Source organism: Zootoca vivipara, chromosome 11, assembly GCF_963506605.1.
Source record: "Zootoca vivipara chromosome 11, rZooViv1.1, whole genome shotgun sequence".
Classification (NCBI taxonomy): domain Eukaryota; kingdom Metazoa; phylum Chordata; class Lepidosauria; order Squamata; family Lacertidae; genus Zootoca; species Zootoca vivipara.
Window position 1 is genome coordinate 44,816,543 of NC_083286.1, and position 13,148 is coordinate 44,829,690.

At 41.6% G+C, this 13,148-nt stretch overlaps 1 protein-coding gene across 5 annotated transcripts in view; it reads left to right on the forward strand.

Annotated features, from left to right (window-relative positions):
* HMGCS1 (3-hydroxy-3-methylglutaryl-CoA synthase 1) overlaps positions 1-13,035 on the forward strand; it is a 30,028-nt gene extending 16,993 nt beyond the window's left edge. For 4 of the 5 annotated variants that reach the window (XM_035100388.2, XM_035100389.2, XM_035100390.2 and 1 more), the window contains exons 2-10: positions 1,650-2,107; positions 3,299-3,424; positions 4,144-4,308; positions 5,684-5,852; positions 7,135-7,305; positions 8,359-8,465; positions 9,310-9,435; positions 10,189-10,352; positions 12,191-13,035. In XM_035100388.2, coding sequence (XP_034956279.2) covers positions 1,660-2,107; positions 3,299-3,424; positions 4,144-4,308; positions 5,684-5,852; positions 7,135-7,305; positions 8,359-8,465; positions 9,310-9,435; positions 10,189-10,352; positions 12,191-12,283 — 1,569 coding nt within the window. In that variant the 5' untranslated portion in view covers positions 1,650-1,659 and the 3' untranslated portion in view covers positions 12,284-13,035. Of the gene's footprint in view, positions 1-1,649; positions 2,108-3,298; positions 3,425-4,143; positions 4,309-5,683; positions 5,853-7,134; positions 7,306-8,358; positions 8,466-9,309; positions 9,436-10,188; positions 10,353-11,058; positions 11,099-12,190 lie in introns of all 5 variants that reach the window. The other variant, XM_035100391.2, reaches the window with a different exon arrangement.
* Positions 13,036-13,148: the final 113 nt, after the last annotated feature.

Sequence of the window (13,148 nt, forward strand, 5' to 3'; positions counted from 1 at the left end):
ATTGTATGCATGTTGGATGAGGCAGATGGCCCCATACTGGGACAGAGTTGGTGTTCCTCTTGTGGGTCCCAGTCTGCAGACCGATCAATGTCCACAGAAGGGGAGCCCCAGAAGTCATGCAGGGTAAAGAGTTCTACCCATCATTTTCAGCTGCCTACCTGCCTCTTCGCTTTATCTTTATTAGGATTTCTATTTCCCTAAGGAATTTACATGATCTGCCCACTTGAAATAAAGTTCTCTTCATTCCAATACCACGTTGGATGATACGCCTTTTGTCTCATATCCATTTGGCAGTTCTTTGAAGTTTGCATTTCATACAGGATGTTCCATAAAGATAAAGATTGTGTCTGGATTTGCCATTCAAAATAATTACACAAGACTACTGGTACATGCTGCTTTACTCCTTCAGAATCTCTTTGATGTCCAGTAAAAAAAGCTGCACATGCTGAATGTCCCCAATTCGCCCCCACTCTGTGAGTGAAAGACTTGCTTCAGTGGTTGGACTGGGAGGGAAAACCCTGTTTGAGACCTTGAAAAGCCTCTGTCAGTTGGAGTGGTCCAGGGATAGGGAAGTTCTGGCTCACTAACTGAAGTTGGATTACAACTCCCATGGATGGTCATGGGTTCCCTATGGAACAGTGCTCTGACTCAGTTTAGGGCAACTTCATATAGAATATTCTTTTCATTTTTCCTCTGCCTCCAAGCTTCGTAGTTGGGAAAGAACGAAGTACATGCTGATGCAAATATTGTATCATTTTCAGTTGCTGTTCAAATCTGAATATAATCTGAATATAAACAAAGGGATGGGTTTATATTACTTGTAGGGAGCAGCTGCAAGCCTTTATTCCCCTCCCCTTCCTGCAACAGTAAGATTGTTGTTGTTTTTTTCTTCTTTTTTGGGGTGGGGTGGGGTGGGGTTAACTGCCAGTAGATGGTATGATGAGATTAACCAAGATTCTATTCTTTGTAACACAGAGACAAGAGGACCCTGGTGGTGCAGTGTTTTTAAAAACACTGACTAGAAAGGCATGGCCTCTTTGCTGCAGGTTGGAATGTCTGTGGTTATGGGGCTGTACACAGAGTACCTCCTTGTCTAAATTGGTTTGAGAGTGTCTGACGTAAGAGATCTTCTCAATCTGAGTAGTACAGTTGCCTGTACAGACTTGTAGTGTCAGCTAATAATGGCTTACATATCAGCTGGACAGCAGAGGTTGGGATAAAATAGCTCTGCTCCAGTTCTACATACATGACAATTTGTTAAAATGTGTTTGGGATTGCAGCTGTAGTCTTGGTCTCTTTAAAATCAGTGATTGGTGTGGGCAGAATTACAGCTGTGCAGACTATAGTGTAACTGTCAGATTCCTCTTCTGCTCCGAAGTAGCTTTTTGAACACTCTGCCAGGTGTCTTTCCTGCATTGGGGGGTTGGATTAGATGACCTTTGGATGCACTTCTAATTCTTTTATTCTACATACCTGCTTTTATGGTCATTGCCCTATTAGTTGTTGGACTGCTTGTGAGTCAAAATATTTTATCAAAACTTTTAATCTCCACCCCTGTGCTTTCAGTAAGCCTCACTGAATCCATTGATACTTTAATCAAGCTTTGTTCACTCCATTCAAATAAGCACTATTAACTTCTTTTCTTTCAGCTACACCACCATGCCTGGATCTCTTCCTGTGAATGCTGAAGCCTGCTGGCCAAAAGATGTGGGAATAGTTGCTTTGGAGATCTACTTCCCTTCCCAATATGTTGACCAGGCAGAGTTAGAGAAGTTTGATGGCGTGGATGCAGGGAAATACACTATTGGCTTGGGTCAGTCCAAGATGGGCTTCTGCTCGGATAGGGAGGATATCAATTCGCTTTGCCTCACTGCAGTCCAGAAGCTTATGGAGAGGAACAGTCTCTCCTACAACTGCATTGGGAGACTTGAAGTTGGAACGGAGACGATCATCGACAAGTCCAAATCGGTAAAGACTGTCCTGATGCAGCTTTTTGAAGAATCTGGCAACACAGACGTGGAAGGCATTGACACAACCAATGCATGCTATGGTGGCACTGCTGCACTCTTCAATGCTATCAACTGGGTTGAATCCAGTTCCTGGGACGGTGAGTTTGACATCTCAAGCAATCAGTATTTCTTATAATTTGCCAAAAAAAGGAAAGGAAAGGAAAGGAGAAAGGAAAGGAAAGACATACAGATCTAATCCTGTAAATAATAGTCATTTCAGGACTATGAAGTCCTGGCTGTCCTGTTCTTGTGATTTCAGGAAGGCTTGATAAAAGCTAATTCCTAGTCCACTATGCTCATTCATGCTTAGTGGATATTACAAGAGGAAAAAAAGCAGAGGGCAGTGATCCTTTGCAAATACCAAGCAGGGGAGTAAGATTTTGCAGGAATACAATTGGCCTGTGAAAATGAGCTCCTATCCCACTAAACCTGTTAATAGTTTCTTGTACTGAGCCAGCACTTCACTCATCTGTACTGAACATACATACTATTGGTTGCAATGCAAACTAGCTGGTGGAATCAGACTGGATAACATACTTTGAATCAGTGACTGTAGCATTCAGTGCTTATGCTAATTGGAACCTTTTCTCCCTCTTTCCAAACTTCCCGGTGACTCCTAAGCTGCCCATCTGCAATTGCCCTCAATTTTGTTCCTTGCTCAAAAATGATCTGCTTAACAGGATGTTTGTATGACAAACAAAATTGTGTGAGAATAACTTTGTATGCATTAACTATTGTGCATGTTAATTGGTGGCTGTGGGAATTTCAGATTGACTTCTTGTAATCTTTTTCCCAGTGACCACGCAGCCCAATTCTCTGCATATTTACTTTGAATTCTGTAGGGTTTACTGTCAACCACAGAGCCTAGGGCTTGCTGATCAGAAGGTCGGCGGTTCGAATCCCCGCAACGGGGTGAGCTCTCGTTGTTCTGTCCCAGCTCCTGCCCACCTAGCAGTTCGAAAGCACATCAAAGTGCAAGTAGATAAATAGGTACCGCTCTGGCGGGAAGGTAAACGGCATTTCCGTGTGCTGCTCTGGTTCGCCAGAAGCGGCTTAGTCATGCTGGCCACATGACCCGGAAGCTGTCTGTGGACAAACACCGGCTTCCTCAGCCTATAGAGCGAGATGAGCGCCGCGATCCCAGAGTCATCCGTGACTGGACCTAATGGTCAGGGGTACCTTTACCTTTTTACACGTGTATATAGCATTGCAGTCAATGTAGCCAATGTAGCCTCAGCTAAAAATGACTTTTATGCAGCTTTTTTACAGCATTTGTTTGTGTTTTTCAGGGCGTTATGCACTTGTTGTTGCTGGAGACATAGCAGTGTATGCCACTGGAAATGCTAGGCCAACTGGAGGAGCCGGTGCTGTTGCTATGCTTGTGGGACCAAATGCACCTCTTATTTTTGAGAGAGGTTAGTTTTCTCTTGCAGGCTAAATATTCATAGAGCAGATTCCAGCAGTATTTTAGTTCAAATGAACAGCTTGTGCAAGCATTCTTCACTTGTGAAATGCCACAAGAGCAAGCTAGTGTTAGGATTGCCTTTTCCTAGATTTCAAACTATGCTGATTTGCCCTTATGAGAAAAATTAAGCAATTTTCCAGTTCACAGAATGAAAGCCATAAACCTGCATGTGTTCACTCCTCTGGAGCTCATATGAGTAGACTGATTGTGTGAGCAGTAATCTCTGCAAGTGAGCTGCCTGGAACATCAGCCTGTTAAAATATTAACAAATAGCTATCTGTACTGCTCGGCATTTAGTATTCTAGTATTCTTTTTCCTGATCATATTGCGAAGTGGAATAACTTTTCTGTTCACCACCACCACCTCCCACATTCAGCAGATTAATCTTTGGTTGTACAAAGTGCATCTTATTTATTATTATTATTATTATTATTTATTGAATTTATATACTGCCCTATGCCCGGAGGTCTCAGGGCGGTTCACAGAATAAAATCAAAATATAAAACCACACCACAACCTAATCAAATAAAAACAACAACCCAACCCCCCCCTCAAAAAACCCACATTTTAAAAAGGCATAGGATGTCAGTCATGTTTTGAGTTAAGAAGAGTACCTTATTAATGGACTTCACTGCAGCATCTCTTTCAAGTCTGACTTCTTTTCCCTAGGATTGCGAGGGACCCACATGCAGCATGCCTATGATTTCTATAAGCCTGATATGGTATCTGAGTATCCTGTGGTTGATGGGAAACTGTCCATACAATGCTACCTCAGTGCATTAGATCGCTGCTACACTGTCTATCGCAAGAAAATCCATGCTCAGTGGCAGAAAGGTATGTCTTGCTAGAAAGTACCATTGCAGAATCAAGGCATTTCTCTCTCCCCCCCCCCCCACCAGCTTCTCGGATCCTGTCCTCTTCCACAGAATTTGGAAAACTGTCACAGACTTATAAACCATTTTGCCAGCTATAGCAAATGACTGCACAGAATTCTGCTGCTGATTCAGGAGAGCAGAGTCTCTTGTGTTTGAATGCCTACCACAAGCACATTATAGCCCGTTGCTCACACATCTGCCCCTGCGGCATGGGATTACTGTTGAACATGCCCTATATTAGATTTCATTTTGAAAAGTATTTTTATCCTGTTCTCCAGCTGCAAAAGGCTTCCAGGGTGGCCTGTGGTGATCAATAATAAGATGGTCCCTGCTCTAGGCTTACAATCTAAAATAGAGAAGACAAAAAGAAAAGAAGGTGGAAAAAAGTAAACCTAGGCAGGCATTCATTGCTATAATAATATTTCTAGCAGGGAAGCAGCCTTTTCTGGCTGGGGTGGATTTTTAAAGGAATTGACAATGAGTGATGAGAATGGGATAGATGAGTAGTGCAGTAGTGGAGCAATAGATAAGAAACAGCTAGGTTGATTAGGAGGAAATTTCTTTGTTTCAAGAGTGGGGTGTTGGGAGGAAGATCTAGGCTTGGGTTACTAGACACAGTGACTTCTGTTCTACCTTCACTGTTGGAGGCAGCATGCAGTGGGGTCGGTACTTGGGTTGTGCTTGCAGGCTTCCCACAGGCATCTAGTGGGCCTCTGTGAGAGCACAGGATGCTAGGCTTGGTGGGTTGTGGTCTGATACACCATGGCTCTTCTGAGGCCAGGTTGATGGACACAAGAGTTGGTTCCAAGCATATCCAACAGCATGGGAGTAGGAGGTAGACAAAGTATGCCATAAGCAAATGAGTTGTGTCACACAATAGAAATGCGAAGGCGAGTAAGAAGATGTGATAAGGGTGAGAAGTTGTTGGAGCAGAGGATTAAAGTGTACTTAATCTCCGATACCAGAATGAGAAACCAGTGACCTTCCAGAAGTTGTTCAACTGCATCTCACATCAGTCCCACCCGGCATAGCCACTGGTCAGGAATGATGGAACGTTTAGTCCAGGTTTTGGAGAGCCATAAATTCCCCATCCCTGCTCTAAGCAAAGATCTGAGCCCATCCCAAATTTAGTTGGGATTTTAAATAAAAGGTAGTGTAAAACGAATTTCACATTGCAGAAGTAAGAAAACTCAAATGTTAAAACTTGTAGCCTGATCTTTTGCTTGTTTACTTGGAAATAAGCTTTGCTGCGTTCAGTAGTTCTTTCTCCCAAGCAAGTGTACATAGGACTTAGGCGGAATAGCATCCATGTCCTGTTTCTTTTTTTATTCCAGAGGGAGTTGACAAAGATTTCACCCTGAATGACTTTGGTTTCATGATCTTTCACTCTCCATACTGCAAACTTGTACAGAAATCTGTAGCTCGTCTGTTGCTGAATGACTTTCTGAATGATCAGACACCCACAAAAGAAAATGGCATCTATAGTGGCCTGGAAGCTTTTAGGTAAATAAGAAAATTCTTCAGTACGAAACATCAATAAACTTGTATCTGGAAGTAGTTCTATAGCTGACATTGATCCATTTTATGTATGATCTTTTTTATATACTGTAGCTCTTAAAATTTAAGGGAGTGGATCTGGAATGCCCTTTCATAGCTGCCTTAAACTTTGTTTTGATAAGATTCATCTTATGCAAAGATTTCTTGGGGGGAAAATAGGTGGAAAAGAATGTATCACTACGGTAGGTTGATTATTTAACAATAGCGGACAAACTGGGAGCAGTTAGCTTGATTTTAATATGTGAAGATAGCCTGGGGAACCCAAAGAGGATAAGGTTATTCTACGGTGTAGCTTAATCCTAATCACCATTACTTGGAAGTACTGTAAGTCCATGTGTGGAATTTACTTCCTAGTAATTTACTCTCTTTTGCTATCTCATTGTGTTGCAGCAAATGCACCATCAAGGCTAACACATTTCTTGGCCTGGTTTGGATGATTGTATAATAAGCTATGCAAATAAGGCTTTCATTTACAGACACAACTATTTCTCTCCCCGCTTCTCCATATGACTGAATGCACTGTGGAAAATCTGCAAAACCATAGTTTCCATTTTGGACCAAACATGGGGAAACCCTGGATACTGGCTTCAAGGCAAGCTAGCATTTTAAAAACATGGTTTAAAGTTTAAGATCTCAGCTTCTTCTCAAAGGATATTAAAGAGCTAGAACAGAAGAGGGCTATTGCACTCATGCCCTTCTTTGTAGGCTTCCCACAGGCACCTGGCTGGCCACTTTGAGAACAGGATATGGGATCAGATGGGCCATCAGCCTGATCCAGTGGATGTCTCTTAATGTTCAAAGCTTGTAACCAAAGTTTCTGGTTCAGAAAAAAATGGAAACAATGGCTTTATAGACTTTTACATTGCATTGAGGTACACTGAGAACAGAAGGAAAGAAGCAGCTTCTTCACTATTGCCTGAACACGGCCAATGTGAAAGTTAGTATTGGAACTACCGTAAATATTTCAGTGTGTGACTTCAAATTAAAATTGTGCATGTTCTTCAGTATAATAAATTGGCTATATCAAATTGAAATGGGTATGACTGAAGGAAAAGTGATATGTCTTGTGTAGCACAATCTGGGTGCCTTAAAAAAACAAAACAACCTGGGATAACTTTAGAAATCAAATGGAGCAGACATGGCATGTTTATAGGTTTGATAGCCTTCTGCTCTAGTAGTCTTTCAAGATTTTAGTTTTTCTTCTAAATGCTCCCCTTGCTGTCTTCAGAGATATAAAACTAGAAGACACCTACTTTGACCGTGATGTGGAAAAAGCTTTTATGAAGGCCAGTGCTGAGATTTTCAGTCAGAAAACCAAAGCTTCCTTGCTTGTATCCAATCAGAATGGAAATATGTACACGCCTTCTGTCTATGGCTGCCTTGCTTCTATCCTAGCACAGTAAGTATGAAGGAAGGAAGGATCTGAAGCTGGGTTTGAGGTGTTTGTATAATTATCTAACTGATGTTGGGTATCAGATTCCTAAAGGACAAGCTTGCTTTAGGTAATGGCTCAGCCCCACATTCTTCTTGTGAAATTTGTAAAAAGCAGAATGCCTTTGAGAATGCGCAGGGTGCCTTCCCTTCTCTACTGAGTGACCAGCTATAACTTTAACACCACACTTCAGAAGGAAATAATTCCCAGATATGAGTGCAACTACCAAGCAGTGCTGAACCTTGCTGCTTTTTGCCTTTTGAAACTAATTAAACACCATCTAAAGGTGATGTCCAAAGTTGTTGAAAAGTCTGCGACAATTGTCACCGTATATTTGAGTTGAATGACAAAATTTAAAGCACAAAGGTGACTTAATTGTAGATTAAAACTTCTCCAACAATATAGATGGCAACTACCTATATTGGGCAGACAGCAGTAGGAACTGTGGCTACTGAGCTGCTCCATGAACAATCATAAGTTCGCAGAATATCTGTGTGCTTTTGATAAAACACACTCCACGCTGCTGTTACTGCTTCAAACAAACTAAAACTAGCACACCTGTTTTTATCAACATCTGTGTATCTTTGTAGCCATACTGTGCATTTCCTTAGTTATTTACATGTACCAGAAGTTATTTGGGATAACTCACTTGTGCAAGTCCTGGCTTTGCAGCTGAAGAAAGAGGGAAGAGAGTCTGAACACTGGTAATCTTCTACTTGAGGCAGAACCAATAGCCTTCAGCTAAACTCTTACATGTTTGAAGATAATTACATGGCCAGTGGTTGCTTGTTAGCAGAAAGAGAGGAAAAGATTTGAAGGCAGTACAGGATGGAGACAGCTTATTACCTAGAGCTGCTGGCACTGAGATTGGGGATAAGGACGAAAGGAAGCATTCTATGTGCCCTAGGTTTCATTAACCTAGGAACGAGCCAACTAAATCCTTTTAGACAAATAATCACAAAATATTTGTGTATTTTCTCTAATGTACTTTTCATTAACACCTTGTTCTCTGGCATGCAGGTATTCTCCTCAGCAACTGGCAGGGCAGAGGATTGGAGTCTTCTCTTATGGCTCTGGGTTTGCTGCTACCCTCTACTCCATCAAAGTTAGCCAAGATGCAACCCCTGGTGAGTAAAATCACCAAGGTTTCCTATACACAACCCACTTGTAAAGTTAGTGTGTCACTGATAGTATCCAGCCAGTATTTTAATTTAGACTCCTGTTTCTGAACAGAGTCTAGCCCAGGGTTGTGGAACCTTCAGCCTGTTCCAGCAGGCTCTTCTTAAGTTCTTAGCCCTCCATAGGTTATTGGGTGCCAGTGGTTAGGGATTTGCTGCCCAGGTGTTGCTGGGCTACAACAGATCTGGCCTCATCTCTGGCCTCTTATGATGTTTTGAGAACTTAGGAAAGGGCAAGCTATGTCTTGATATAACAATTAATGAACTTTTACTACGGTACTACTACAGCTAGCTATAATACATGAGGGTTAAAGGTAAAGGGACCCCTGGCCATTAGGTCCAGTCGCAGATGATTCTGGGGTTGCGGCACTCATCTCGCTTTATTGGCTGAGGAAGCCGGTGTACAGCTTCCAGGTCGTGGCCAGCATGACTAAGCCGCTTCTGGCAAACCAGAGCAGCGCACGGAAATGCTGTTTACCTTTCCGCTGGAGTAGTACCTATTTATCTACTTGCATTTTGACGTGCTTTCGAACTGCTAGGTTAGCAGGAGCAGGGACCGAGCAACGGGAGCTCACCCCGTTGCGGGGATTCGAACTGCCGACCTTCTGATCGGCAAACCCTAGGCTCTGTGGTTTAACCAGGGTTAGGTTGGAAAAATAGCCCCCACTCTTTCACAGTATAATAAGAAATCAAGCTGCTGCTGTTTCTAACTTATATTCTTCATTGTCAAATCATAGAATTGGAAGGGACTAATAATTCTTTTTAGAAAACATGTTACTGCTTTCTACTGCAGGCTCTTCTCTGGATAAAATAACAGCAAGCCTCTCTGATCTGAAGGCAAGGCTCGATTCAAGGAAATGCATCTCGCCAGAGGTGTTTGCAGAAAACATGATGCTTAGACAAGATACTCATCACTTAGGTGAGCGATGGTTGGATTAAGTTCTGCAAATGTCTGCCATAAATTCAGTGATGGCTTCTATTAGGTAACCGTTGATGATAAAGCAGGCCCCGAAAGCTTATTTCCCTTTTTAAAATAATGAGGTTGGCTTCTAAGCCTTCTGGTTATTGTAAGATATGTTAACCAACTTGACCATTACAGCTTTGATTTGAAATATTTGGATAACTCTACCCATATTGAACTGGCAAAAGGCTTTTCTTTTCATGCCAAACATGGGCTTATAAGTTAACCATGAATTAAAACTGCAATCAAGAGGACAGCAGGACCTGGTTCTCAACTTCTCAGGTCTTCAGATTAACAACTTCATGATGGAACTGAAAATCTAATCGTGCTGTAAGCACTGAAATAGTGGACAAAAGTGTATTGTGTGCCCCATTTCCACAGCTCCACTGGAGTGTGATAATGGAGGGGTGGAGGCATTTCATACTCTTCTTTGGGAGCATTGCAAGCCTCCTGTGCATCTTCTTATAGAGAAGACAGTGAAGGCGCTTGCCTTCCCAATACCCTTGAAACATCTGAAGATGAAGCACAACTTGCTTCAGTTCTCTGCACTTCCATGTAACATAGCACTAATCCCTTCATGGTGTGTGTCTGTTGCACAAGATAAAAGAAACCAGAACTTTTCCAACATGACTCTGTATGTAGTGAGGTCAAAGATTAAGCTAACACCAGGACTAAACTTATTTAGAGCTTCTGCGTTCTGTCTTTTTATAGCCAACTATATTCCACAATGTTCAGTGGATGATCTATATGAGGGAACATGGTACTTGGTGCGAGTGGATGAAAAACACAGAAGAACGTATGCTCGTCGCCCCATGCTGGGTGATGGGCCCTTGGAAGCAGGAGTGGAAGTTGTTCATATGGGCCTTGCTCATGAGGTAAGTGTAAAAAGTCTCTTAATTCATTCTTTTAACATCCAAGGGCTAGTGCACTCCTGATGGCGTTGATCTCTTATTTGTGGTTTAAGACATCAGGAGCAGAATTTAACACTACCCCCACCCCAATCTGCCTTTAATGCGATTCATAGATATCTTGGCACTGATATGAACAATTGTTTTGGCTTACCAGTTTCCTTCCTTGAGCGGAATAATAATAGTACCCCAGCCACTGTGGGCAGCTTCCAACAGATATAAAAGTATAATAAAACACCAAGCATTAAAAACTTGCCCATGCGGGGCTGCCTTCAGATGTCTTCTAAAAGTTGTATAGTTATACAGTATATCACATTGACATCTGATGGAAAGGCGCTCCACAGGACGGACACCATTATCTGGAAGGCCCTCTCTGCCTGTTTCCCTGCCTGCCCTCTTCGGTTTCTGGTTAAGCAGGGAAACCAGTGACCCTTAACTATTGTTTAAAGTTGGTGCTGGCATACCTATGGATTGAAGCTAAGGTGCACATGGGCCTGGGAAGGAGGAGGGGAACATGCTTTCCAGGAGGGAATGTTCAAAGATGTGGTCTGCTTCCAATCGCTTTAAAAATGATTCCCTGCTCCATTATGGGTGGAGCAGCCACAGCAAAGGGTGGCTCTTTGCTAACCTTTCCTTTTTTTTATTTCTCTTTGTTACCAAAACTAAATTACAGACTATTAAGCACATGTAGCGGATGTGTAACTGCTATTCCAGTAAGTTACAATCTTCAGTAATCTACAAACCCTGTCAGATCACACACCCCCTCCCTTTCCCTGCTCTTATATTATATGGTTCTTCTCCCACTTACCTCTGCAGTTTGTCAGTCTCTTTCTCTCTCTCTCCCCCCACCCCTTGTGCACTCTGCCAAACTTCCATTGTCGGGCATACAAAACATTTTGCTGTCTTTGATAAAATAACAGGTATTCCCTTACACCTAGCATATTTTATCAGTTCCAGCAAGATATTTTTTAAATCCTTTCTTAAGCCTGTAATATGAAATTTCACAAGTAACCTCAGCAGTCCTGTCCCAATATCTAGAAACTTTAGGGAAACCACACCAAAAATGCAAAAAGAAAAATACTTGGCACTAAGCAAGACACAATTCCTCAGGTTATAGTATTTACCTTGTGAATTCTGTCTTAGTTTTTGTAGCATCATATCCCATCTCTCTTCATAGATTAGGTTTTCATTACATTTAGACATGGATAATGGCAGAATTTTTCCGTTCTAAAACATGCCCAACTATTTCATGATAATGCTGTTGAAAGTTACCAAAATCATTGCAATTGATGGATATGCTATAAATCTGGGATATGATCATTCTTTGGATTTTCTTCTGTCAGTAATTCCTCCATTTCAGATACTTGTCCATTTTGTTGTAATGAACCCCATTACAGAATACCAAATTCAATAATATTGATACAAATCTTCAACCCAGCATTCTCCAACTTGTGCCTTCCAGGTGTTTGGAACTACAATTTCCAACACCCCAGGAGGTTGGAGAAGGCTGCTGTGTAACCTGACATTCTTTGAACTTCTAAGACGGGAACGCTGCTTTTCTCAAATTGGATCTAGAAATCTAAATATAACCTATGTTGTGTCCAATTCTGAAAACTTCCTAGAGACCTTATTGTGCAGGATAGATTCCAATGGAGAATTGTCTGGACAAAGTATTTGGAACTAAGTTACTGTTGCCTAATACCTGGGCTTTCTCAATGAGTTTTGAAACAAAATTAAAGTAAGATAATTGGCAGCTGTGCTTTTTAATAATGTGTTCTAATCTGTGGCTTCCCCCCCTCTTCCAGCATATCCCTAGCCCTGCCAAGAAGGTACCAAGAATTCCTGCAAAAACAGACTCAGAAGCCGTTGCTGTTTCCCTTTCCAATGGGGAGCATTAAGAGACCTCTGTGAGGTGGGAGTTGGAAAAGTTGGGGAGGGCTGAGGATGTATACGGGAGTAACTGTTAATACCCATGTTTTGCTGTACAGTACTGCTTAGTTGGGAGCATGAAAAACTGTTAATCTTGAGGCTCTGTCTTTTGATGCAGTTTGTTGATATGTAGTTAAATAACACTAAAAAAGTTTGCTAGCTTCTTGGAACAGAAATGGCCAAGGGCTCTAAGAAACTGTTTTAAAACATCAGCAAATGGTTCAAGAAAAGGTATTTAAATTTACAGAGGGGTAGCCATGTTAGTCTGTTGCAGCAAAAAAGACAGCAGAGTCTTTTGACATCTTAAGTTTAGTTCTACAGCTGTTTATGCTGTAAAAAATGTATCACTTAATCTTTAAGGTGCCATAAGACTCTTTGTGTTTAGTTTAAGCTTGGGAAGTCTTCAGTTGTGCTTGTCCTACTCTATTTTAATGAATTAATATCCAGAGTGGAAGTGAGACTTCTTTTAAAAGCCATTATGGAGAGAAATTAATGTGACCTAAAGCTATTTGTGAGTCATTTTATCTTAAACGTTAGGGTTCTATGTGCCTTAACAGAATAAGCACCCGATCTCTTAAATACAAGCCTTGTTCTACCCCCTCAAAACATGCTATGCATTTGAAAGGGGGTAATCGTCTTGTTTTTCAAGGTGCTATTAATTGGAGAAAGTCCCCCCCCATTGACATATTGGTTCAAACCCATCTTGAAAGTTGGAGGTCTGTGACATGGTTTCCAGTTGTATGCTTATAATATTAAAGCTCTCACTTCCCAGAAATCATTTTGCAAAGCTAAGAAGTGCATGCATTTGGGAGAGAAAACTCTCTTGCCCCTAAG